The sequence below is a fragment of the Pollicipes pollicipes genome, unplaced genomic scaffold, assembly GCF_011947565.3.
Source record: "Pollicipes pollicipes isolate AB1234 unplaced genomic scaffold, Ppol_2.1 Scaffold_7261;HRSCAF=8764_pilon_pilon_pilon, whole genome shotgun sequence".
In the NCBI taxonomy this organism is placed as follows: Eukaryota; Metazoa; Arthropoda; class Thecostraca; order Pollicipedomorpha; family Pollicipedidae; genus Pollicipes; species Pollicipes pollicipes.
Genome location: NW_023597054.1, coordinates 32,636,831 through 32,664,031, shown reverse-complemented (window position 1 = coordinate 32,664,031; position 27,201 = coordinate 32,636,831). Strand labels below are relative to the sequence as shown.

General features: G+C 54.3%; 2 protein-coding genes across 5 annotated transcripts in view; one reads left to right on the top strand and one right to left on the bottom strand.

The window, feature by feature from the left end:
- Positions 1–22,161, top strand: part of LOC119112879 (G protein-coupled receptor kinase 1) — a gene marked incomplete at its 5' end in the record, with an annotated part of 37,249 nt that extends 15,088 nt beyond the window's left edge. Inside the window, 9 exon segments of the mRNA XM_037237171.1 lie at positions 1,790–1,981; positions 9,456–9,621; positions 10,044–10,185; positions 10,308–10,446; positions 12,571–12,707; positions 17,629–17,791; positions 18,258–18,426; positions 20,287–20,531; positions 20,906–22,161. Coding sequence (XP_037093066.1) covers positions 1,790–1,981; positions 9,456–9,621; positions 10,044–10,185; positions 10,308–10,446; positions 12,571–12,707; positions 17,629–17,791; positions 18,258–18,426; positions 20,287–20,531; positions 20,906–21,058 — 1,506 coding nt within the window.
- An 83-nt stretch (positions 22,162–22,244) lies between these two features.
- LOC119112880 (peptidyl-prolyl cis-trans isomerase-like 1) lies at positions 22,245–25,447 on the bottom strand. Of its 4 annotated transcripts, none has more exons than XM_037237172.1 (5): positions 25,405–25,447; positions 24,586–24,676; positions 23,496–23,629; positions 22,756–22,953; positions 22,245–22,439 (listed from the first exon to the last, which is right to left on the bottom strand). In XM_037237172.1, the coding sequence occupies exons 2-5, from the start codon at positions 24,639–24,641 to the stop codon at positions 22,324–22,326; spliced, it is 504 nt and encodes a 167-aa protein (XP_037093067.1). In that variant the 5' UTR covers positions 24,642–24,676; positions 25,405–25,447; the 3' UTR covers positions 22,245–22,323. The 4 variants fall into 4 exon arrangements, with proteins under 4 accessions (XP_037093067.1, XP_037093069.1, XP_037093068.1 ...); XM_037237174.1 differs by having other exon boundaries at positions 24,586–24,665; positions 25,405–25,431; XM_037237173.1 differs by having other exon boundaries at positions 24,586–24,665; positions 25,401–25,424.
- Positions 25,448–27,201: the final 1,754 nt, after the last annotated feature.

The window sequence follows — 27,201 nt, the reverse complement described above, 5'->3', positions numbered from 1 at the left end:
GAGGAGCTCTTCCCACTTAACTGGGGCTGCTAGCTGCTGCAGCGTCGTTCAAGCACCAGATTAGGGCAATCATTTACTGGTACCTCTCCGCGTCCCCCACCGACCCTGTACTCACAGGCGTACCTGAGCATGACAAATGGGGTTGCGTTCGTAATCCAGGCTGCTAAACGGATGCGAAATTAAGTTGCTGGTGCTATTTCAATCCAGTTTTAGCCTTTTTTCTTGACTTCTGCGGCGCCCCGCCCGATTTATCGTCTTTGTTGGACCCATATTGGCGCGGCTACGGTTGTTTTGACGCGCCGTTGTTTGCCTGCCGAAAGCAGCCGCTGCAAGTGCTCTGCCTCTCCGCCACCCTCTTCCTCTCCTTGGCTGGAGCTGGCCGGACTTACCGGCAGCCTACGGCGAGGCCAAGCCGCCGGGTTTCCACCGTTGTAGGTATGTAGTGGTTTTACCCGGCTGGAGCCAATTAGGGTGATTAAGTGGCGCTGCAAGCTCCCACCTGTCCCCAGGAGCCGTCCCCGCCAGGATCGATGCATCATCTGGCCGGAGCACGGCAGAACGTCTTGGGAGGCGTATTTCCATCGACCATTGCAAGCCGACGGGGAAGATCAGCTTCGTTCTATTAGATTTATGAAGGAAATGGAATAGAAGCTTTGAAATCAGCGCTAGTCTCTGTTGTAGAGTACAACTGCCTGTGCTACGCTTACGCTGGCCCTTCAGGCGGTAGTTTGGTGCGTGAAAACGTAGCTCATACCATGACTCCTTCCTGAGACCGGGCGGCCAATTTCGCTTGTGAGATACCTTTGCCGCTCCCCCTCCCCCCCCCCCCCCCCACACACACGCACACTGCTGACGTGCTCACGGCTGGCGGTGTTTCGCCGCCATTGATGACGTCACCGCCGGTAGGGCGATTCCGCGCCGCTGCTGAACGTGCAGTCGTGTGCTGCGTCGCCAGGGCAGCACGGTGTCGTCGGAGCGCGGTGGCCGCCTCCGCCTGGCGCACGCAGCACCGCTGACCGTTTAATGGATGGGCGTATGTGCCGAGAGGCGCGGCGGCCAGCCACAGGTGGCGACACGCGCCGTTAGTCCGGCCCGTATCGATCGGAGTCGACCGTGGCGTGTCGCTAGGCTCATCACCGGGCCGGCGTCACAGCCTTCGGGCCAGGCCCGGCCCGGCTCGGACAGGGCGCCGCCTGTGACGGCCCCGACCCGCCAGACTCGGCCGCGCTTGGGCGTCAGGCCTCTCGTGCTGCGCGTGTTTTTTTCTGGTGTTGGTGAAGGTCCCAGGGCTTTGTGTGCAATAGGTGCAATACGGACGCAGTCCACAGATCGGTGCCTAGCCAGCCATTAGGAAATCCAGACCCGTGATGCCTGCGATGTTGACACGATGTCGTCATCTCGTTATTGCTTATGTCAGCGCTACTGGCGCGGATGTCTAAATGTCGGCGGTACCCGCGTCTATAGAAAACGCCGACAACCCTGTCGCTCTTTGTCCATCTCTGGTGACCCGGTTCCTCTGTAATCACCGTCGGTGCGCCCTCTCCTTTTCACCGTCGGTGACCGCGCCTCCCACTGTAGATCATTGATGACATTGTCCATCGCTGTTTGACGCTTCTGTTTACAGTTCAGTCAGCCACCCCGTCCCTCCGTCCACCGCCGGCGACACTGTCCTATCCACTCTTGTTCGCCACCGCGCCGGTGACGCCGTCCAGCCCCGCTCACCGCCGGCGCCCGCCTTGGCTGCCGCGTTATCGTACCGCCGCTGACACCTTGTGGCCGGGGCCGCCAGCTGACGATGAACGACTTCAGTGTGCACCGCATCATTGGCCGTGGCGGCTTCGGCGAGGTGTACGGTTGCCGCAAGGCCGACACGGGCAAGATGTACGCCATGAAGTGTCTGGACAAGAAGCGGATCAAGATGAAGCAGGGCGAGACGCTGGCGCTCAACGAGAGGATCATGCTGTCGCTCGTCAGCACCGGGGTCAGTGATGGGCCACCGCCGCTGGCGTGTCAGCCCGCTCGGCTGGGCAGGCAGCAGATCGTCATGTGGTCGGTGGCTGGGGAGTGCGAGCCGGCGGGTCCAGCCGTGGGAACAGGCCACCCCGGCGGCCGGCCGGCGCGGGCACTGGCGCTGACCGCTGGGATACGCTGACGCGTGCAGTAACGCAAGCGTCAGCCAACTACCGCTCACTTTTTCACCCTGCGGCACACTGAGCCTTCGCAGTTGCGAGATCAGGCGAGGCGGGGCTTTGGAAACGTGAAAAGCGTGAATATCGGTACGCCGGGTCACGCTGCCATTCCGCGGCGACTCCTCACGCAGGGTCGTCTGGTCATCAGGGCTCAAGCTTGGAAATTATCCAAGTGCGATGACTTCATATTTTGAAACTATGTTCTGACAAAAGTTCACCAGCGATACCCAATCCGTGCCCACCCGCACTTCTCAATCGTGCTGTTTCCTCTATACTCTCACTGCACAATATGACATGCGCCACATCCGCGCCAACCTTGTCTACAATCTCGTCTCGGCGGGCCGGAGTCGGGCCGGAGACGTCCTTGGGAGCACTCCGCGAGACCCCTCACAGACGGCCACGCTATGGGGGTAACTTTGCGCCTTTCTCGGGGTTGCTTCGGCGTTGTCTTGGCTCTCCGGGCTCTACGACGCGTGAGTTGCAGGGCGTTGGGGCGGTGCGTGGCGTGGGCTGCTGTATGGCGTTGGGGCGGCGCCAGTGCTTGCGTAGTCCATTGCATTCGCGCATCTGTTCTAGAAAAAAATGTGTGCGAAAGCGGGAGAGCGGTAATGAGGCTGCGCGTCAGGCCAGGTTTCGCCCGCCTAATCTGAAGCCGAATATGGTAGGCAAGGAGGAGGCGCGAAACCATGCTGGTGGATAATTTCTCGACGCGTGTGGCGAGTAGAAGCGAATTACGTGTCGCGATGTGTGGGACGAGGAGGTGCAGTTGGATCACTGCAGATACGTTACGGTTGGTGTTTGTGCATTGGTGCACATGGCGGAAAATTTCGTAGAAACATCGGGTGTTTCGGGCACGAAACAGTACTCGATTCGTAAACCCTACGGTATCCGGTGGAAGGTCAACAGAATAAAAACGAATTCTGTCTAATTTTGATGGGGACTCGTGTTACGTTGCCTAAGAAAAGAATGTTTTGCTTATTTTACTGAGAACTGAGTGACTGAAACACTTCGTGGAGATATCCTGCAAGGCACGGAATCTGTATGATTTTGGATAGGCCGTTGGCCCCAAAGTTCAAATTGCCCCCCCCCCCCCTCTCAACAGTGAGCTTGGCCTCCAATCTTTTGGAGCCTAAATATGTGCATGGCAAAACACTAGAAATAAGAGCTTGAAATTAGATAAAATCGTAAATGTTAGTAATAATTGTTTCAAAGGTAAAAGGAACAAAGAAGGTGTAGACGCGATGCTAGTTTCAGTAAGGTGAAGCTGGCGGAGAACGTCAAATCTTTCAAGCTCGCGCTCGTGCCATGCCTAGCATGTTCTGTTTTGGTGCATTATGTATGTTTTATGGCGCAATTGATGTGTCTTGTTAACTCTGATCGAGTTAGTTTCGTTTAGTTAGGAGAGATGAGCTCCGTAGCTTCGAGAGCAATTGGGTCCATTCGGAGAAGGTCTGGTTTTTAATGTGTTTTTGCGGCACGGTGTGGCGATTTTTCTCCGTGCAGGGCCCCACGCCCTTGTTGGTGAAGTTACACCGCCCGGATGTAAGTTCTTGGCCGTCACACGCGACGGCCTACGATCCACGGATTTGCCACCGCAGCACCTCACCGCCCACCCCACAGCGCCGCTCCGAAGTGCAAAGACATCCAAGTCCCAAAAGGCGGCGGACAAAAATCGTTTAAGGCAATCGGACGTGACAGCCCAGCTAGCACCACAGTTTTCAATGATTTCGACTGTTGACGACAGTTGTGAATGAACCTGAAATCAGGTGTTCTCGCACTGCAATATTGCGCAAAAAAGATGCGAATGAAGAAAATGGATATCCACAGAGCGGTGATCTCGATTAAGGGAGGGCCTCTGCTCTGTTCGGCACTGAAATATTGAAACAATGTGTTTAGAAGAATCTATAAATAAGGATGCACTATTCAAAATGCCAAAACACCAGAACGTATATTTTCGAGACAATAGCGGCAATAGAGCATGGAGCGAAGTGGTAGCAAGCTTCTCCCTTCTCGGAAAAGGGGATGTGCCTCATAAGTGTTTGATCTAGTGAATCCAAACGAGGTCAGAAATGAAAAAGGGTCAACCCACGTTGCCCAAGCACGTCATTGCTGCAGCAGAATCGACTAGAGAAACAACTACATGAACGGTTTTGAGCCTGCGTTCTCTGTCTTAGGAGCAAAAACACTGATGGACCGGGGTGTCAGTTTCCATCAAACCGAGCGGCATTGGCCGCTGCAGATAACACCAGGCGTCGGGCAGGAGTCATTTGAATCTTGAACTAACACTGTTATACCATTGAGGCAAAAACCTGTAACATAATCTGATGGAGAGCCAGTTCACATCCGTATATCTTTTAGTTTATCGAAGAAATACATTGGCCGACAAAATATGTTATATGCTTACTGAATTATGGCTGTCGCGATGAATAATCTAAATTGGTCGGGCAATTTTAATCCTACCCTTCAGTGTTAGAATCTTTGTTAATATGGTTATATTTTTAAGACCCAGTTTTTTTACTTTTTTAATCTTGCAAATCCACATCCATGACTCTAAAAAAACAGCGTTCCTCTCAGAAACTCAAAACAGGAACACTGTATGGTTGTTCAGGTGCTATGAACTTCTGGAGATGGGATGGGAGGTTGGGGGAAGTGGTTGGTTTGTATCCACACGCGAGTTTGATTTTTTCTGAACAATTGAAACCGTGTTTTTACATGAGCCTATACGAGCCAACAAGTCAGGAATAATTATTGAACGTTATCTGCAGTTGTTAAGATTTCGTTCAAGTTGTAGTTGAAGGATGAGATGGACACTAACCTGGAATTCTCGCTGACTCCCTATACCGCCCGGCTCCGGGTGCACTTGCGTGAGTGACGTGTTTGAACGTGTTTCTAGGCATCATGATGGCAGCGTTTTGTTGTATTTTGTGCATAATTCATTGGCGGTCAGACGTTCGAAAATCTTCTAATCGCCTATCAGACGGAGATAAGAATATTATGGCACTTGCAGAGCTGAGAACTGAGGATGTTCGTGGGACATCTTTGTCCCGTTTTTTTTTTTTTTGGCAAGCATGTCTGAAGCGGCTGCAATTCCCCCATGGCTATCCGCCCAGAATATTGCATCGGTACATGAGAGCTGTCTTGTATGCTTGAGCCTCAAAATGAAATAAGTAGACCAAATATTTGGTACGAGTGCGCTCTTATTATGGAGGGAGTTAAATAGGAAGTTGGAGCGAGCAATAACCAGAGGGTTTCCGCTAGCTGCAGCCCGACAGCGCGTATCGGGATTGTGACTTAAGATCACCCAGCAGGCATCCTCCACCACCACTCCACACGGCGGCAGGCTGGGGTCAGGGGCAGGGTTAGCAGTGGCACAAGGTTAAAGGGCAGGTTGGATTTGGCTGGGCTTATGCTTTCACAAATTATTGAGCTTCCGAACCGCGAAATAATTTGTCCGAAACTGGCTATTCCTTAGACCTAGATTCCGAGATAGGTTCACCTTTGTTAGATATAGAAGTTACTGAGGTTTGCCGCTTCCCTAGGACTGTCACATGTATTAGCAAGAATGCGCACGGTTGTCGTGCACCGCCGATAGTCAGCGTTGTGGGACGACGATGTGCGGCGTCTTTACTATTGGTGTTTTCTGCTTAGTGTTCCGTTGGTCTGGGTAGCGTGCGTGTCGCAAGACCACGCTTGCTGTTTTCATGGGATGTGTAACTTGATCATGTTATGCTCAATTTGTCCATTTGATTCGGAGTAAAATCTTGATGTTTAGAGAACCCAGGAACTTTGTTGATATATCCCCGTAATATTGATCTCAGCGTATCATATTCCTGATAGGATAAGATCAATAAATATTGCGTTACCAGTGTTGTCACAGCGGTTCCCTGCTGCCAGTTTCTTATCGTGGGACCACGGGAGTGTCACACCTCTCGCATATACTTCTAGTAAATGCAAAACAGGGTGTGCACAAACACACAAGAAACACAGATCCCTGTGGAGATGAGAAATGACGTCTCTGATGGACGGTGGTAAACGAAAGTGTTTTTTTAACGGTTACAAGCTGTGGAAGAAAGCGGTGTTTGACTGGGATAACGCCTTTCAAAGATAACTTGGGTCTACAGCTATGATTTTGGACGTACTGGGGTCATTCTTTGCTTGCATTGCTACGATATTATGTTAAATTTCGAGCTTCTGTGGGGGAGAGGGAGGCTTGGAACATCCGAAAGTATACAAAATAACCCTGACAAGTGGGGTCTGAAACCGCAAAGTTAGGGCTGGCTAATAAAATCGCTTACTGTTGGTCGAATTTCGGAGGATTCATGAAAATCGGACGAATACTTCGATCCTTTGTTCATTGGAGACGGTTGGGGAGATGGCCGTGAAGTTGTGAGGGCCAAATGTATCTGCTTTTATCGCATTTTTGCGCAAAATTACGCAGGACGCGCACGGTAAGAACTGGCCCTTGTTTGCGATGTAACATGGCCGTTATGTTCCATTATGAAAAACGAGCTGAATATGCCCTCCATCCTCATTTCATCTCTTCTCGTGTCGTTCCGCGTGGTGCCGCTGCAGCACGAGCTGTGCGCGCCTCGGCTCCGGCCGGCCGGGCGTGCCGGCGCGCCGCAGCGGCCGTGGCGCGGCCAGTCCGGCGCCGCGTGGCGGTGCGGCCGGCCGGCCGGCGCGGTCGTCGGTCGGCGCGCACTGACGGCAGCGCCGCGGCCAGTGATGAATGCGGCGCGCCGGCCGCCTAATGGCCGCCCGCGGCCGGCGGTGCGACACGGACCGCCGCGCGCGACGCGACGCCCCGCGCCGTCCAGTGATATGCAGATCGGCGGCCGACGCTCGACGGCAGGGCGGCCGGGCGAGCACGCGGCGGAAGGGGAGGGGCCGGGGCTGGCTGTCCGAGCGCGGCCGCCGGCCCGAGCGTGGCGCCGGACATGAGTGACGTCGCGTGGTCCGGGATTATCTTCTGGCGAAGTCATTTCCGCGCGGCTGGTGAGCGGCGTGTTTTGTGCGGCCGGGGACGCGGCGTCCGGCTGGGAAGCGCCTGACGAATGGCGCCGAGGCGGCGCGGCCCGGCGGCATGGCAGGCGGGGGTTCCGCTCACCGACGTTGTGCATCACAGCTGTCGGGGTTAAGGTCTGTGGGGTCAGAAGTTGCCAAAACAGTAAGAAGCCATGCGCGGCACTTCGAGGGTAAGTCAAGGTCGTAAGTTTACGTCACGCAATGTGGCCGCACGGGCATAGTTTTTAAGGGGGGGGGGGGGGGGTTACATAACACACGATGGACTAGCAAGCGTCATTGCCCAGTGACAGGCCATGGGGACTGTGAGACGACCGAGGTGGAAGCCTACGTGGCTTGGCAAGAATCACCACGTGGCTCATGTCAGTGCGAAGACTAACGGAGCGAAGCACATTTGTGTGCTGATGCAAATGGATGTGGTCGCTGACCTGGAAAATCCGTCTTCCATGAGAGCCGAGCTGGCGCAGGTTTACGGACGTGACGTTCGTCACTTAATTCACAAATCACGGTGTTTGACAGCTGGCTGGCTGTGAGGCCGGCCAGGCCTGCCAATTTTAGTTGGCGGAATCGCTAGACCTTTAATTGCTTATGCTCTTGGTGATTACGACCAACATGTACAAACAAACGGAAGTGTCCTGATTGTATAAAGTTGCCGTGAGGCAGACGACACGTTTCTGTAGTTTCTGAGGCCAAAGTTTCGGTGCTGGGCCATAGCGCGCTGTATTCGGAGCTGGTTTGGAAGGAGGTGACATTGACCGCTCCCTGGTGGGTTACGTGCCCACCCAGAGGTCAAACAGTTTGATGTATGCTAGCAAATGGTATCTGGCATATTTGCCTACACCGTGCAGTTGGGTTCACGTCTTTATCGTCGCACGCTGGAATCCCTGAGAATGACCGAAGCTGGCGGGCCCGCTCCAGCTGACGCGGCCCGCTGCAGGCGCACGTGTCGACCACAGTTTTGGCGGCGCGATCGCTGGTTTCTTGTCTTCCGTCGAGCGGTGTTGGTGTTGTGTCACGGTACCTGATTCCGACTTGGACATGTGTTGGCTTTGTCGCGAAATTAGCGAATCTTACCTTTCCCACGGCTATCGAATGTAGAAGGCTATAGTTCGTTAATATTGCGGTGTTGTGGGAAGTCTTACCTGGTCAGGTAGTTTGCGGGCAAATGCCTTACAATTTGCATAGCACGGCGTTTAAAGCATTGTGCTTCCTGCCGTTGAAAAACGCATGGTGACGCGACCAATCGTTGGACAGATATTGGCTGCTAAAAAATAGCGCGGCGGCGGGGCCGAGCGGCTTGGTCCAGCACGGCTGAACTATTTCCCACTTTTCGAGTAGGGCTCGCTGGGCATGCGACATCGCCCGTAGAAATGGAGCAATGGGAACGGTGTGCAACGTTTGTGAACTTGAATTATGCCTAGAAGGGCTAAGTAGAATTGATGGTACAAATGCGTGCTGATGTGTGTGCATGCGCGCGGGCTGCTCGCCAAGTGGGATGTCCCATGCGCGTGTCGAGCCGTTGGCCGCTCTGGCCGCCGCTGAGGTTCGGGTGGCTCTAGTCAGCCCTGTCGAGCCGGTGGCCGCTCTGGCTGCCGCTGAGGTTCGGGGCGGCTCTGGCCGGCGAAGGGCGGGGTCGGGGAGCCGCCTGTTGCCACGGCATCGGCCGTGACCCGACGCGGGAGGTCGGCCGCTCGCCCTCCCCTGAGGACGGGACGGCGCACAAACATGTCCGGCGCCACGCCGCTGGATCGGCCGTACATGGGATCGATGGCTGCGTACGCGTGAGCAGCGGGCGGCCCTAGGCTGAGCGGCAGCCGCTCCAGCTTACGTAGCAGGCAAGCGTCAATAAGGATGTTAAACTTATCTCTCGTAGATTTGTGCGACCAGATGGCCGTCCTAAGTAATGTGTGTTGTATGATGCGATGCGTCCGGAGCATTGAGCTAAGTAGCCACTTGGTAAGTGGCCACGTTTAGAACAGCTGTCCTCCCGCGTCCCGATATTCCCTACCTATCTTCCTTCTCACTGGTCCGTTTTACTCTGTCGCGTCCCCCTTCACGATGCCTTCGCCGTTGCTGGCTTGTCATAGTTTTGATGGCGTGTTGACGTTTGGCGTCCAGTCCATTTGCATCGCAGTCTGTCGCGCCTTGCCGCCTTGCGATCAATGCGAAGTGCGGCGGTGGATGGCCGGCCTCAGCTGACTGCGAGTAGACCGTTTAACGACATTAACATTATTTGCTTTGCAGGCCAATTGTCCCTTCATCGTGTGCATGACGTACGCCTTCCACACGCCGGATAAGCTGTGCTTCATCCTGGACCTGATGAATGGCGGCGACCTTCACTACCATCTCTCGCAGCACGGCGTCTTCAGCGAGAACGAGATGCGCTTCTACGCGGCCGAAGTCATTCTAGGTCAGCGCCGGACAGGTTTTGGGTCTCGACCAGGGTTTCGGTTGGCGGCGGTGACGTACGGTGGCGGCTTGTCGTCCTGTGCCCTCCGAAAGGCCTGATCCGAGTGCCTCAGTGGCGATTGTGTTGGCGGCCGCGCGTCAGATGCGCCGAGCGGCGGCGCAGGCTGAGAGCTGTCGGCGGGCCCGTCAGGCGCCCGCGTTTGCTTGATCGATGGCGAACGGGACACCATTGTCCATGTGCAGACCACGTGTGAACCGCGTGTCAGGCGGGCGCGGTCCCCGGCTCGTGTCGTCCGTGTCGGCTCCCATGCGTGCTCCACCCTCCCTCTCCCTGCCTTCCCAGCGTCTGCCGGACCAGCGGACGGGACTTGGGGAACGCGTGTGGGGCGCTCGCTGACCCGTCGGTGCCCCGCCCCGTTTCAGGTCTGGAGCACATGCACCGCCGCTACATCGTGTACCGTGACCTGAAGCCGGCCAACATCCTGCTGGATGAACACGGCCACGTCCGCATCTCGGACCTGGGGCTCGCCTGCGACTTCTCCAAGCGCAAGCCGCACGCCAGCGTGTGAGTGAGCCTGGCCGCCGCGGCGGGCCCGGTGCTTGCTCTTGCTGTTTTCGCTGGTGCGGGCCGGACGGTGCCGTGCATCGTGTGCATATTGGTCCTCACGCGTCGGCTTGTGCCGGCAGGGGCACACACGGATACATGGCGCCGGAGGTTCTGGCCAAAGGTCAGGCGTACGACAGCAGTGCCGACTGGTTCAGCTTCGGCTGCATGCTGTACAAGCTGCTGAAGGGACACAGTCCCTTCCGGCAACACAAGACTAAGGTAAGCACGTTGCAGGCAGTGGGAATGGATCTAGCGGGATTTATGATTTGGCCAAGGGGAGAATTTATGTGGACTGACTTGCTCGCCGCCTGCATTCATGCTACAAATTTTGCCAGGCGCAACAACCCCATTGAGTTAGAATGCCGTGCAAACTTCGTGTGTTCTTAGACATCCAATATCGTGTACAGCCTGTTTTAACATCGCAATCGAAAAAAGCCTGATGAGGTTTCCGAATCAGGCAGGAGATTTCGTGAAAGCTTTTACGCCAAATGGGACCATGCACGTCCTGAAACAGTTCATAAACATCAGGATGACCAATAAATAGTTCGCTGAAACGAGGATGGGCTCGGAAACAGCCATCGAAGTGCCGTATCACCGAAATGATGTAATCAAGACGACTGGACTGCCAGGGGAGTTTGTAAAAGAAATTGCATCGACCACTTTGCAGTGATGGCTTTCAGATCCGACTTCTTGCTGGCCACAGCTTGTTAATAAATCGTAACCCCACCACCCATATAGGGTAATTCCAGATCAAAGGCCAAGTCTGTGTCAGGCCTCTAACGTGCCACGTAATGTCGTGACATAGTCTCGGCATGACAGCGTGGTGGCCCCAACCCGACGGCATTGATCTTCGCTTACCAATCAGGTGGTGGCTTTGGGGACGGGATCACGCACGTCCTTCACACAGCGCCTGTGTGTCCTGCGTCCTACCGACTGCACTGCGGGACGGCTTTCACTAAGCCGCGGCATCGCTATACGATGCCGGGGCTGAAGCTCAGGATCTCGAAATAGGCCATTAGGTACGATAAGGCCGTGTGTCTCTGAGGTCGGTCCACAGTCGCGTCTGAAAGAGATGGCCGTTAGGACAAAGGTAGCATTAATTTGTAGCGTGCTCTTCACTCATACCCAGTCAGCAGGACTCTAATATTAGCACATGTTTCACCGCCCGCTGTTGCTTTCGTTCTATCGTGGCGGAGGTAACCCGGTAATCGCCACCGTCGCTGACAAAAATACCAGGTCTTCACGCGCCTTGCACTTTCGCCTTATGCCTATCGAAAATGTAAGGAATCCACGCAAATATGCCGCATTGGGTCAGGAAACATTGCATAAAATGCGCAAAAAACGATGTGTTCGCCAGTAGTTACGGGCATATTGGTAATGTCAATTATTGTTGTTTTATTGTGGTCTTCAGAGTTATATTTTTATGATCGGTCATTGTATTAGCTGTTTTTTGTTCAGCTGTGGAAACAAGCATATTCATTGCGCTGTTCTGTTGTTCAATGATAACGTAGCTTTGATAGGATAGCCAGAATGCTGTTGGGGATGAACGCAGCACTGACGGCCGTAGAACATAGTCCAAGCTTGCGAATACGGTCTTGCAAAGCTGAAACGAAATCCAACGTTCTGTTTTCCCCTTAATCGTGTACGCAAAAGCTTTTTGCATGCATTTTTGACTTGCTACAGGACCTCACGTGGATATCTTTTATTGCTTTTAAGTTATCAAGACGTGTTTGCCGCCAAAGTTTTTTTTTAGTTGGAGCGATGCTAACACCCAGAAACGCTGTTGTTCGAGCGTGCTTGAAACGACAAACATGCCCGCACAATTCATCGAAACATCTGAAGGCATTGTAGAGTGTTTCGCACGGACTACCATTGTGAAAACAGTTCCTATTAGTACTAACAACAAAGTGATGTTTGCAGTCGCACCGGAGATCAAAGGAAGGAAGGCTCCTGAGGCGGGCTTGCATTTGTTCCCTTTCGGCTTTTGAACTACAGAAGCGTATTGTGGAGCCAGTCGTGGCAATATCAGGCGCGACTGTATGCCCTCGCGTCGCCCGGAGTCCGCGTGCGGCCGCAGACTCCGTTTTGTCCGCAGCCGGCCGGGCGCGGCCATATACTCCGTTTCGTCCCCAGCCGGCCGGGCGCGGCCGTAGTCTCCGTTTTGTCCGCGAGCCGGCCGGGCGCGGCCGCTCCGTTTCGTCCCCAGCCGGCCGGGCGCGGCCATATACTCCGTTTCGTCCCCAGCCGGCCGGGCGCGGCCGTAGTCTCCGTTTTGTCCCCAGCCGGCCGGCTAGCGTGGTAACCCCGCAGGCGGGCCGATCACCAGCCTGGCTCGCTTTTCAGGACAAGCACGAAATCGACCGGATGACGCTGACCATGAACGTCGAGCTGCCGGACACGTTCTCCGGGGAGCTGCGAGACTTGCTGGAGGGCCTGCTGCAGCGTGACGTCGACAAGCGGCTGGGCTGCCTCGGCAGGGGGTGAGCGGCCGGCGCGCGCGCTCTCATACGTGTCACCCGGCGTCGCCGTCCGGGGTGTGAGGCGAGCGACGGGCAGGAAGCCGTGGGCTGGGCTGCACTTGTGCGAGGGCACGGCATCTGTGCGTCGCGGTGTTTGAAGAGCGTGTGAAACCCCGGTGCGCCCGCCTGCTGCTGGGATGTGTCGTCAGCGTTTGGCTTTCTGTGGTGTCCTCCAGCTGTTAAGTTAAACGGGACTGGTCCTTCAGATCGATGCGTTTTGTGAAAGTTAATCTACTACAAATGGCCCAAGCGGTTTTATTAAGGCTGGAAGCTTGGGGGAAATGGAGAAAGAGTGTAAGAAGTTTGTAATTTGAGTCCGTTAGAAAGAACTGCCGTTGGAGCCGCTCGGAACGGCAAAGGAATCCCAAGAAATTCACAACGGCGCAGAGAGCAGCCTGCTAACACGGTCCAGTAAACCCGCAAATTACTAAAGTTGGTCGCTGAAGCAGCCAGGCATGGAGACGGCCGTCGAAGTCTGACATGTTCATACTCTATTTGAAGATCTAGTTGTCCCCAATCTGTATACGGGACTGGCTATCGAAAACTCGGCAGTGGACTGTAGTATCTGAAGATGACGTGTTGACGTTTGAGAAGACCGATGGCCAGAGTTGGTTGAGCAGAACAATGTCAGACGGAAACTGTAGAGACGACTGAACCGTCCCTGCAGTTGGTAGGCGCCGGACGCTGGCCAATTGGTGGCGGGCATGCGGGTTCGCGCACTGGCAAGCGCATAGGTGGCCCGTGAATGATCTGCTGACAGCTGACTGCGAGAGAACAAGGCCGGGCCTGGTGGGACAGCCACGGTCGTGTCACGCTAGGGTACTCGGGCAGAAATTGTCCGTCGCGTTGGAGCGCCTCTTGGACTGGTGGAGCTTTTGGAGGGTAGACTTTTCGCTGTAAGCTGCTTGGCAGGGACTTACCAATGCATCCTCGCGGAGCATACTGCAACATCTCTGAACGGGTGTTGTGATAGCCAACTCAGCATTGGGTTACGGCTCCCCTCTCACCAGTCGGCAGGATGTGTTTATCGATAGAACCTTTAGATCTCAGATTCCTGCTTTCAAGTGTTACCCTCTCTGACATTTTCGAGGCTGCCTGTCCGCCTACAAAATAATGAGTGTTCGTGCGTCCCATGCCATATAGGTTGTACGATATGTTGCATGATTTCAGGCAAAATTATTGACAATGCACCTTGGTAACCTAAAGCGCCCTTGTCAAATTACAGCTATGTGAGGCTGTAATTTGACAAGGGCGTATTAGGGGTGTTACAGTGTCGGTCGACTGACCCCTGTGCTCCCGCTATAGATGGCAAGGTTGCAGTGGCGCCATATTTAGTGCTCAAAAAAGACACTTGGTGGTCAGTGGGTATAAACAGTCTTCGTAACAATCGGATCCCTTTTTTGATCACACCTATTGCCATTAACAGAAGTACAAATTAATTTCAATGTTTTTGTTGCCGGAGTGGCAGGCGAGAATTCGTCTCTGACTGGCTGCTACATGGATACCGACTGCTTCCGAACCCCTGCCTAACAAGGAAGCCGTCGGTTCTTTCGAGGCCATGGCCTTCCCTTTTTGTACCCGTCGCTGTCACGACTGTCCGCCCCAGAACCCTCGGAAGTTCCTTTCGGTGACGGACTGTCCGCCCCTGAACCCTCGAGAGTTCCTTTCGGTGACGGACTGCCCGCCCCAGAACCCTCGAGAGTTCCTTTCGGTGACGGACTGCCCGCCCCAGAGCCCTCGGGAGTCCCCTCCGGTGACTGACTGCCCGCTCCAAAACCCTCGAGAGTCCCGTTCGGTGACAGACCGCCCACCCCGGAGCCTTCGGGGTCCCGTCCGGTGACAGACTGTCCGCCCCAGAGCCTTCGGGGGTCCCGTCCGGTAACAGACTGTCCGCCCCGGAGCCCTCGGAAGCCCCTTTCCGTGAAGTGGTTCGTGACTGCTCGGGATCGAAGGCAGTGCCAATGACATCTCACCCTCCAAGTCAAGTCCACCGCCCCGGGGCCAGTGCTCGGTCTCCTAACGTGCTGAGCTATTTCATAGATCCCATGACCGTTCCTGAGCCCCAAGCCGCCGCGCACACTGAGTGTGGCGGGTGTCAAAACCGCAGAACCATACGGACCAGGTCGTGACAACACACTGACGCCTGAGGCATCCGTGCTGCTGACTTCCTCGTCATGACCACCTTAACCCGCAGACTGTAGTGAGCATCCCATGACCACCGCAGGGTGGTTTGCGCCGTGGTTGTTAATCACTCAGCCTGGCCGCACTGTCCGAGATTCTCTTTCGGCCCCCCCACTCGTCTGGGTAACCCACTTATTGGCAACATTAACCTGGTCAGCTTCGTTGACAGTAACGTTGTCGGTGTCGAGCCGTCACTTTCTGGGAGTCCACAGCCCATCCAACTAAATGGCATCGGTGGAGCGTGCGGCGTGTGACACAAATGTTCCAACGTAGCCAGCTGCGATGTTGGAGTGACACGAGCAATTTGTCACAGAGCGGTCAATATAACGAGATTTAAGGTAACAAAGATTTGTTGCCGGTTTGTCTCCTGGCCGTTTGGCCTGCTCCGGGGTCTCTTGTGCTGCGGCCGCTGGAGTGCCTCTTCACCTCCCCATCACTGCTCTCATCATTGCGTCGTGGATTTAGATAAAAGCCGCAGCCTTTTGATGGTTCATTTAATGGCTCCATTTGTGTCGGTTCTACAGTAATCGCCGACGATGACGGGAGAGAGGCAACCTGTATCGTATAATTCATGACATCAGCGCTCAATGACTAATGGCCCGGAAAGATCCAGGAGGTAAATATGCAACTTGCCAGCAGAGACGCAACAAAGCAGTTTCCTTTAGGTCATGAGGATTAATGTCGTTGACAGCGGAGTATCGGGTATGTGTACGGGAAGTTAAAGACTTACCGTCAATTTCATTATTGCTAAATTATCCAATTACGATGAGAACCAAGCAACGCCATGACAGCCATCATGACCCTTCACGCAGCCATTAATTTGAGTATCTTTGACACTTAATGATCACAGAAGTGACAGAGTCTCCGGAAATGCCAGCCTTCTCAACGTCCTCCAACATTTCAGTTTCAGACCCGAGCTGCACCTCCTATTCACTCTGGACGTGGCCCAGGTCACTGAGCCTAGCCTCCAACTCACACTGGACGTGGCCCAGGTCACTGAGCCTAGCCTCCAACTCACACAGGACGTGGCCCAGGTCACTGAACCTAGCCTCCAACTCACTGGACGTGGCCCAGGTCACTGAGCCTAGCCTCCAACTCACACAGGACGTGGCCCAGGTCACTGAACCGAGCCTCCAACTCACACTGGACGTGGCCCAGGTCGCTGAGCCTAGCCTCCAACTCACACTGGACGTGGCCCAGGTCACTGAACCGAGCCTCCAACTCACACTGGACGTGGCCCAGGTCGCTGAGCCTAGCCTCCAACTCACTGGACGTGGCCCGGGTCACTGAGCCTAGCCTCCAACTCACACAGGACGTGGCCCAGGTCGCTGAGCCTAGCCTCCAACTCACACAGGACGTGGCCCAGGCCACTGAACCTAGCCTCCAACTCACTGGACGTGGCCCGGGTCACTGAGCCTAGCCTCCAACTCACACAGGACGTGGCCCAGGTCACTGAGCCTAGCCTCCAACTCACACTGGCCGAGATCTGTAACCAAAGCAATTTGTGGAGGTCACTCGGTTCATGGCAGGTGATGCCTTCATTTCCTGATGTCCGCGCCGCGGAACAGGCAGATCTGTGCTGAATTGAGCTGGCGGGGGGGGGGGGGGGGCTCTGTTTGGGATGGCAGGAGGGAAGTGGGATTCTCTAGCCAGTCGCGACCGTGCCCTGTCCGAGCAACTGGATCAGAATTTCTATGCGATTGCGTATGGGTTAACACTACACGAAATATTCGACGGATACGCACAGACAGCTGGCTTTTTCCGGACCGTTGGCTGGAAGCGCGTCTACCATACTTCGTTGGCTTCGTCGTCGATCCTTGTCGTATGGTTTTTATGGTGATGAATTCTTATAGCTCGGCGGACATGCTGAGACTGACACAGGCCTTGATTTTCTGGTAAATGGGTGACACTTAAGAATATGTAATACGGGTGGTGACCAAAAAGCATTTCGCGCCTTGCTGATCCACTATGTTGCAGATCGCAACAGGGCAATCGGCCTGACTGTGAGAGTTATGTGCGCCTAATGTGGCGACTTGACGTGACGGCGTTGGGCCAGTGTGTTGATGTGACGTGATGCTATCTAACCGGTCCACGTTGGGGTATGGCAGGGATTGACGGTGTTTGTGGCAGCGGTTGATGGTGTTCGTGACAGGGTTGGTTGCTATTGTTTGACTGATGTAGCGCTATAGCGGGACGGCGTTCGGAGCGGCGTCGCGGCGTCACGATGTTTGACTGGTGTGCCGAGGGCGTGACTGCTCGTATATAATCTTTCCCTGGACACGTACGTGAAGCAGTGTTCAAGTGTGAATATCCACCGCTGCAAGGGGAGGGTGACATATGCGATCCCGGGTACAGGACTGTCGAGTTGGTTATCTTTTCAACATCGGTTGGCTCCCCCCCCCCCTCCCCCGCCCCCCCCCCCTTGGATCGGCCGCCGACAGCCCTTTCCCTCCTGCTTCCCCTGGTGTTGACCGGTAACCCCCGTTCTTCTCGGACTCCTTGCCAGCTACACCTCCTTGTTTTCTCCGGTCGGTCGTAGTTTCCGGCAACAGCTCGGGCCGGTCGTCAAGTAACGGGGGCGGGCCGTTAAATGTCACGTGCGTAAATCCGGAACCAGCACCGACCGCTGCGCCGACTGCTGTGCGAGGCGCTCCACGTGGCGCGACTGACCCCGTGCTCGCCATGTCCCGGCGGCCGCCAGGTCGGACGAGGTGAAGGAACACCCGTTCTTCCGCGAGCTGGACTGGCAGCAGGTGTACCTGCAGCGGTACACGCCGCCGCTGGTGCCACCGCGCGGAGAGGTGAACGCCGCCGACGCCTTCGACATCGGCTCCTTCGATGAGGAAGATACCAAGGGCATCAAGGTGGGTGGTGGGATGACACCGGGCGGAGGTGTGAGCTTGAGGGTACCGGGAGACTGGGGGGAGCAGCACAGTAAAACAGCGGAAAGCAAGGGCGGCCAGGACACGGTGATTTGGATACTGTTGAGATTGTGAGCTGCTGAAAATGGTCGTGGATACACGGTGTGACCTATCTTCCCCCACCCCCGCTAGATAGGGTTTGAGATGCGTTCGTTTTCGTGAAATTCTGCTGGTCGATTCAGAAACCCGTATGCACGTCCTGGAAGTCGGGCAGCATTTGTCCATTTAAATAGTTCCGGGGTTCGTCGTGCGAGGTGAAAGGGATCGGTCAGCGGCGCCGCTGCCGCGTGTTAGATGGCTGCTGCACGGCCTGAGCTGGTCCGCGGTGTTGCAGCTCAGTCCGTTTGCAGACGCGTCTGCCCGCCTGTGACCGCTCGCGACTCACACGCCGTTGCCCTGGCGTCGACAGCTCACGGAGCAGGATCAGGAGCTGTACAAGAATTTCCCGCTCGTGATATCGGAGCGCTGGCAAAACGAGGTAGCCGAGACCGTGTTCGACACGGTCAATGCCGAGGCCGACAAGCTGGAGCAGAAGAAGCGATCCAAGCACAAGCTGCGCTTCGACGCCGACGAAAAGGGTGAGTGGTGTGCCGCGTGGGGGCGGTCGTCAGGAGCGGCGGAGCGGAAGGGCCGGTGGCTCTGGTGTGCCGCGCGGGGGTGGTCGTCAGGAGCGGGGGAGGGGGGGGGGGGGCGGAAGGGCCGGTCACTGTGATGTGCCGCGCAGGTGGTGGTTGTCAGGAGCGGAGGAGCGGAAGAGCTGGTGGCTCTGGTGTGCCGCCGGGGTAGTCGTCAGGAGCGGGGGAGGGGGGGGGGGGGGCGGAAGGGCCGGTCACTGTGATGTGCCGCGCAGGTGGTGGTTGTCAGGAGCGGAGGAGCGGAAGAGCTGGTGGCTCTGGTGTGTCGCGCAGGTGGTGGTCGTCGGGAGCGGCGGAGCGGAAGGGCCGTTGGCTCGCCCTGTGGGTGGCGGCAGTCTAGTGATGGTCCGAACACAGGATGTCGTTAGACTGCCTTCTGGTGCCGAGCGAGGCAAGCGTCCTTTGTAACCTTGTTGCTAGATGCAGACATCTCAGCTCATGTGAATATGGGGAGAAATTGCCAGAGGGACACGCAGCAGTCTCGTGCTCTGTGCGTGTGTGCGGGCGGGCGTGCGGGCGTGTCAAATGGTTTGAGTGCGTTGTTGTTACTATCTGAGCAACGAAACGCAATCTTAGGAATTAAAGCTTGTTCGAAGGGTCGTAAGAAAAACAAGCCTGAGCCATTTTGCTTTGGTCCGGTTTTTTTCATTTCGACGGGCTGTACGCAAATCGTTGAGGATGCAGTTATGTCACTAACAAAATTGTTAGCATGTTTTGCAACATGCATCACACTGCCCCGTTTGCTTAGTCCCGTGCAGTCCAGGGGTATCTCCGCGTATTATGTTGAAGGAGATGAAGTTTATTGATGAAGTGTTTTTACCAATGGCGTCCTTAAGGTTCACTTGAGTGCGTATTTATGTTACGTTTTGACGGATGTTTTCGCTTGGATCGTATTCAAGATAAGTTCCAAACGTAAACAGCAACAAGATTTTCGTATTTAAATTTCCACCGGCGAGTTTGAAGACAGCCAAACGTTTTCCACGGGATGGACCATTTCTGAGGGCCAGTTTCACATCACAAAACGTGGCCCTCGCGCTTTTAACTGGCGTTTTGCAGGCAACTGCATGAATATCCGTCAGTTACAACGCATTCACTGGATGCGCGACCATAGATTGATAGCCGATGTCGCGGAGGCGGGGAGAGGCAGGGCACGCGTTAAGGCGTACGTAGGCCTGAATGTTGTGACGGTTACAATATCCGCTTCCCCCTGACCGGGATGGCCAGTGGCAGCGGCCACTTTAAAGGTCAAGTGACGTCAGAGAGCAAGACGGATGGTGCCGGGCATTGCGCAAAACCTTCCCGTTGACCCGGAATTTCACGGCCGGGTCGTCAGGGCGTGGTTGACGCAGCAAGCACTGCGTAGCGCTTGTGCTGATCACAGAAATGCACCCAACCAAAAGGTTCGAACTAAACATTAAAACAAGAAGCGCGGCTAGGTTCGCAACCTCTTCAGACCGGTTGTGTAGCGAGATACAATATTATATTTTTAGGCCGGCGTTTTCCCCTTGGATCGTGAGCGCCCTGCCTGGCAGTGTTTTATTACCATATGCCCACGTCCGAGGCGCTGACAGAGCCCTGGCCGCCTGGAGAATTTGGAGATCCGCGTCGCGCCGCAGCACGCCCTGCCCGGCGCTGTAGTGCCAGCGGAAAGGACAGAGGCTTGTCTTCGCCCTGGTGTCACTGGTTCCGGTTGCTACCAGCACAACAACTGGTTACAACACCGGTAGTTGTTGGTGAACCTCTGGTGAAAACTCCGGGTGCCTCCGCGCCGTCAGCTGTCAGTGGACCCCGGGCCTGTTGCAGATTCCGACTGTATCCTGCACGGCTACATCAAGAAGCTGGGCGGGCCGTTCGCCTCGGCCTGGCAGACGCGCTACGCCAAACTGTACCCGAACCGGCTGGAGCTGTACCCCGAGTCCGGCAGCAGCAAGCCCGAGCTCATCTTCATGGACCTGGTGGAGGACATCGGAGCCGACCTGCAGCAGGTCAAGGGCGAGCAGAGCATCGTCATCAAGACCAAGGAAGGCAAGGTGGTGCTCACCAACTCGGTGAGTTCGGCGGCCGGGGTGCCGCGACCGCACGCGCGCTGCCGCAGGTCTGCGGACGCCGATTCAGGGATGCCTGGTGGGTGCCAGGGTGCCTGATTTGAGTGAGGTGAGGGATGGGTTCTCCGCAATGTCCGTGGTATGCGGCAGCTGTGCCGCCTGCTTTAGATGGCTCGATAAGAGGGACCACTTACCCACGTGCTCAGTGTGCTAGGCAATCACTGGATTGCGAAGTCCTGCGTGATTGGGTTTGATCGCCGGCCACTTCCGTTGTGGAGTCAGTCGTCGGAGATGACGTAGCGAGCGTGTCAGGGTGCAGGCGAGACGGCACAGCATGTTGCCGACCGGACAAGTGACCGATGACGCCTCCTCCACAGGACGAGATTGGCTTGAAGGAGTGGGTGCTGAGCCTGCGCTCCGCCCACAAGTCCTCCGTGGAAATGCTCTGCAAGATGGCCAGGAAAGCCGGCCGAATTTACGGCACGGACTTGGAATCTACAAATTGTTCTAAAAGTGCCAATGGAAACTAGGACTGAAACTGCGGTGGCGCAGAGTCGCGGACGCCTGGTGCCCTCGTGTGTAACCTGTACCTCGGCGCCCGCCACCAGATGGCGGGTCGATCGCCACGGTACTCTATGGGTTGAAGGCTAGTCAGTGGAGACAGTAGCGATGGGCTGAAGTGCGTGAACATAGCAAGATGTTGTTCTTATGTGTATACTTTTCTACTAGTCTCCATGGTGCCATTGCGTTATCTTCACATTCGACAGCCTTTATCGGCGTCCGCATTTTAGCGCGTGACCTTGTCAACTTTTCTACTTTTGACTTGTGTTGAAACGCCTCTGCTGTACATTGGCCCCTTGCTCGGCCCCAACTCTCCGCGAGATTTATTGTTGGATGTGCTGTGCGAGATTTGTTGAAGCACATCGCAGCGCGATGAGTGTGTAGCCTGTTGTCAGTCAACATTGGGTGCCAGCGCTGTTAGGCGCGGCTCGCGTGTGTTGTATCTGTGTGCACGCGTGCGCCGGCGCGCTGGTTTGCGGCCCGCTCGCGGGGCAGGACGCTGGCCGCCCCTCCACAGCAATACGCGCGGCCGGGCGGGGCCGCCGGCGCGCGCCGCCGACCCTTTCACCGCCCTCCTCTCCAGCGTTGACCGCGGCCCGCTGTATCCCGCTCCGGCGACCACTGTACAACATAGGTGACCATCGGCTACTGCCGCGACCGACTGTTTGCCCGGTGCAATAGAGGCCCGGTCCTACTACTCACCGGCGGGACGGGAGCCGTGTATGCACTTACTGTGTCTTGTCATAAAACACTACTCGCCTCCGTTCTCGAATCGCCGTTGTTTTTTTTAGTGAAGAGGTCGTGGAAGCGCTCCTCGTGTTGTCCACATCATGCGTGAGAATTTGCCGTCGGCGGTCATCCGCTGCCGGCCTGAGGTGCGGCGCTGCGGCAGTGCTTGCTTGCGTGGAGTCGCCCCCGCTGTCCGTTTCCCTGAGTGCGCGAGCGCGCACGCGCGGGTCGTCTGCGGCTGGCGTGGCACGGAGCCGGCGCCGCCGCCCGGACCGCGCGGCTGGTACAGCTGGCGATCGCGGCGCCGGGCGGCACCGGCGCGCCGCTGCCGCCTGTCCTCGTGAACCGTATATCCGATGTTTCATAATAAAAGGCTTACCATGAGCAATGGTTTTCCGTAAGGCGAGGCGACGGTGAAAGGCGGTCGAAGCAACGTTGGCGATGTATTTCTGACATGAAGCCGGAGGGAGCGGCCGATGGGGCACGATGACAAGCGGGCGGTTCGTCACGCGCCGCTGGCCTCGGCTCGCGTGATTCTCACGTCGTCCACCGGCCGGTCGTCCGAGCCGGTCTCCACCATTCCCATCCGCTTGACTACGTCCATGCCAGTCCGGACACGACCTGCGGACGAGACAGCGAACTCACCGGCACGTCGTTCGTCATGACCACACTCGGCGCTGAGCGGCTTGGCATTCACTTGACCAGGTAGACATGACAGAAGGACATCCGCTTCCTCTCGGCCATTTCCACTGGGGAGGGACCTCAGGCGCCGAGCCGCTCGTCGGCACTTGTCGACACGTGCGTGGACCCGAAATTGAGAACAACATAAAACATTCAGGAAGTAGCATGGCCACACCGAGCCTAGCCAGCTGGCGGCACCAGGCCAGGGGAGCCGCCCAGCGAGAGGGGCGCACAGCCGGCCGGGTGGCCTACTAACCAAAGATGGCGTGTTTGCTGTCCAGCCACTGGGTGGGCGCCAGCGTGATGAAGAACTGACTGCCGTTGGTGTCGGCGCCGGAGTTGGCCATCGAGAGGATGCCGGCGCCGGTGTGCTTCAACTCGGGCGAGATCTCGTCGGCGAACGTCTGGCCATAGATGGAGGCGCCGCCGCGACCGGTGCCCGTCGGGTCACCACCTGCGCAAACCGCACGCCGACGGTCGGTGGAGAAACGTGAGCGACAGGGCAATGTCTGCTGCACCCCACTTCATTGCTCATATATATTATATATATATATATATATATATTAATATATATATATATATATTATATATATAGATCGGCACTCGTCGACACGTGCGCGGACCCGAAATTAAGAACAACATAAAACATTCAGGAAGCGCGGTGAGATTTACTTATATATGTATTAGTAAATCATTTGTGATCATATCATAATCATTTGTGATCATTAAAAGATCATTTGTGATCATATTACTTATATATGATTTACTCAACTTCTTATCTCTATTATATATATGTATGTTTGCGGAGCGCAAACATACATATATATATATATATATATATATATATATATATATGTATGTGTATAAATACATACATGCCTCACTATTTTGATGTCTGCATTGTTAAAATATGACCCATACAAAATTGGACAAAAATGTACAAAACAAAACCATAGTTTAAAAATATGTAAGGTCTGCAACACATTTGTGGCTTACCCTGAATCATGAAATCTTTGATGATCCTGTGAAACTTGCAACCATTATAGTATCCCCTCCTCGAGAGTTCTGCAAAGTTCCTGCAGGTGTTTGGAGCATGCTTCCAGTACAGCTCGACCACAATCTCACCCATCCTGGAAGGCAATACCACCACAATTTTGTAACACTTAATGTGAGAAATGTCAACAAACAAACCCATCCTGGAAGGCAATACCACCACAATTTTGTAACACTTAATGTGAGAAATGTCAACAAACAAACAAATCATTTTACACAGAAAACATGAGACACTGATGAAGCAGCAGATAAATTTTGAATAAAGCACATCCTGCAGGCATTCTTCTATAGAAAGTAACATGCTGCAGCACCCCACCAACATCTGTCCTTGACCATTACATTTTTCAAGCTTTGCTGTTGAAGGGTCTACTTTGACCAATCTTTGGGTAGACTCCCGACATGTGGATTTGTGCAGGTACATCACTGTGTGCCCACAGGATTTCACCATTTAATCAAAAGATCATTTGTAAAAGCATCCCAAAGGCCTAATTGTCTGCCCAATAACTTATCAGTCCATAGAGATTTGTGCAAGGCAAAGGGTGGCACTAGTGAAGAAGAAATGAGTATAAAATTATCATAGACACATAACTGCACTGATTGATACAACTCTCAACTTCTTATTGCAAGCAATTGGAAAATGCCTGCTTCACTCCCACACACATTGCTAATAGAATACATTAACAGTTCAGTGAAGTTCATGTATCAGAGAAACTTGTGAATGCAATACCTGGGCACCACCTCTGGGAAGTTATATCTTTTATCATTAACACGGCCAGTTCACAAAAATACATCTCATGGGCATCATCCTCCAAACCACTCTTGCCATGTCACTGACAACAGTGGTCCTAAGCATTTGTAGGGCACACATAGTAGAATTGTCAGAACCATGTTTCTACACTGTGTCTCTAAGGCTTAAGAACTACATCAAATCAAAAACAAAGGAAGACCCCTTCACATCTCTCACAGGAAAATGGATTGGACACATGTTTGCATGCAAAGCCAAGCAAGTGGTGAACAACTTAGCATCACTTACGTGGTCTGCATGCTGACAGTGGGTGGCTGCCATGACCTGTCTGGAATCCCACTCATCTTTGTAGGTCAGTTTGCATCTCTCTGAAAGATAGCTGTTTGATAGTTAGCATGTTTAAATCTGAATACATTTTTCAGTAGTATCAATCATGAATAATCCATGTCTGGTGCTCGCCTGAGAAGGCTGCTGAGCAGCAAGGTTATACAGTAGGGTGTGCATGTAAATTTTGTTTATAGGGATTGGGAATAACAAGCATTCAAGAATCATAATAATTTTTTAGCATACAAATCATGGGATTTTCTAGGCATGATTCTTAACAGTGAAATGTAGAAAGCCTCCATCTGACACCAAAAACACACAGGATAAACTTTTCAGGACTGAAGGAAGCTTGATTCTCACAGCTACACCCATTTGCCAATGATTACAAGAAAACTTTCACCTTTTGCCTCAGGTTGCAAGAACAAAAAAATCAACCGTGCTGGACAATTGTAACATATCAGTGTACTGCATCTCATGGTCATTAACTCAGCCCAAGCTCAACACCCTGAATTCCAAATAATTTTGCAGTAAAAATTGATTGCAGTGTTTTTCCCACATTACATTTGCAACAGCACGATTCCTTGAACCATTGAGTCCCTATGTGCAGCTATTCGCGACACTAGTGGCAATTTGAGCGCCGAGCACTCGACGCTCGCATTCCCCATGTAAATGCGCTAAAATTATTGCCGCAATTTAGCGGCTTCTTCGGACATGTTCGGCATGAAATGTCTGTTTTGCACCCTGGCACCTTCCCCAACCCTCGTCGTCAACCAACCTACCTACCAGGCCCATCAACGGCTCCCTGCGCGACTATGCCTCACGGCGTCCCAACTTCGGTCGCCGCTCGCCGCTCTAAATGCCTTTGTCGCGCCGAAAATGTAGGTGGGGGATGTTGGAACTTTGCTGCCGTTTCTGCACTAACTCTTAACCTCGGAAATGAGTGGAGCGTGTCTGGTCAAATTAGGATTTTGGTGTGCATGTACTTGTACGCTTGCACGCTTGCCTTCCGGTGAACAGAACACCGACGCTCGGCGTTGCAGTCTCCATGGGCCGCGCGGCATTGGTACCACGTCCTTTTACGCCCGGCGGCGGCGTTGTCAACCGGCAGGCGAAGACGGCCACATCTTGGAAAGTGCAAGAAGTGGTTCTGTTGAAAGCGTTATGAAATCAATGGGCATACGTCTAGAAGGCATCCCAGATTGTACGATTCACCTGTGTGATATTTATATTAACACTCGGGACGGATTTATTCGTAAAGCACCATGCACTCATCATGGAAATGCCCGTGAAGTTTGCGATTTAACTGGCAATTTATTAAGCAGTGCGGCAGATGACACTGGAATAACGAATGTGATGTCCATTTTACAAGATCACGTGACCTTCCAGGTCGAAATGAGGTTCAAGAATGGAAAATTCCGTATCACAGAAAATTACTGGCCAATTTCGAATTAGTGAGCATCAGAACAAACACCAATGCATGAACCAGGGCTGGGTCGGGCAGGGCCGAGCCGAGCCGAGCCGAGCCGAGCCGGGCCAGCTCGGTCTGGCCTGCATAGTGTCTTCCAAAAAGCACAGCAAAATTAACGGCCGATTTCGGATTTGTGAGCAAAAGGACAATCACTAGTGCGTGAAGTAGCGTATTTTAAGGTGCTGAAGTCATCATGTCACATCTCAAAGTCATCATCATTCAATGTCAGATCAGGCTCAAAGGGCGGGGAACTTCATATTGTCCTTCTAGTTATACCGGCCGACTTAAAATTTTCGAGCATCAGAATATTCACTAGTAAAGGAACTGGTGAACTGCGAACAAATGAAATTGGTGAGCTGAAGGAGAGGAAAGGGAAATCCGAAGTTGGCCCGGGACTTTGGGGCAATATGGTGTCCACCAGCCAGCACACTCAAAGGGGCACTATGTGGGTTTCAAATGGTTCACGTGTTCTCACATGGGCAATGTATTTAGCATGGACAAAAAAGTGGGTTTCGATGGTGCCCATATGGGCCGTCCACCGTAATCAAAATGTTCATAAAACATGCTACGATGCAAAGCAGGTGAGGCAGCATCTTACAGCCAGGCGACAGCCAGGCACGGTTAATTCAATTCAAACAACAATATTGCATTGTCATGTAGGTGGGCACGATGTGAGATCTACGTGGGCTAGTGCATTTCGAAACCACGTGGTGGACTGGTAGCCCATGTGGTGACCACCTCGGGCCCATGTGTAAGGTGTCAGGGAACACCTATGTGCCAGTCGGTGAATGTTTGCGTAGTTTGCCGAGCGCCGCTTGGAGGCGCTCTCGTTCCGCTCCTGCTCTAGGCTCCTGCTCCTGTGCGAGGGACGCGGCTGCGGGGTCAGGAGAGGACGGAGTAACAGGGAAGAGTCAAAGAGCAGCCGGCGCGAGGGCGGACGCGCCGGCGGGACGGACTGTGGTGAGCGCCTGTGACGAATGCAAATACAGAAATGACTTTGAGCGTAGCGTGCGTACCAGTGAGCCGGAGGCGAGATACCGGGACAGCAGAACATGTTTCCCAGCGGGTGTTCTGTGGTATTCTGACGCTACGACGGGAAATGGGGTACAGGG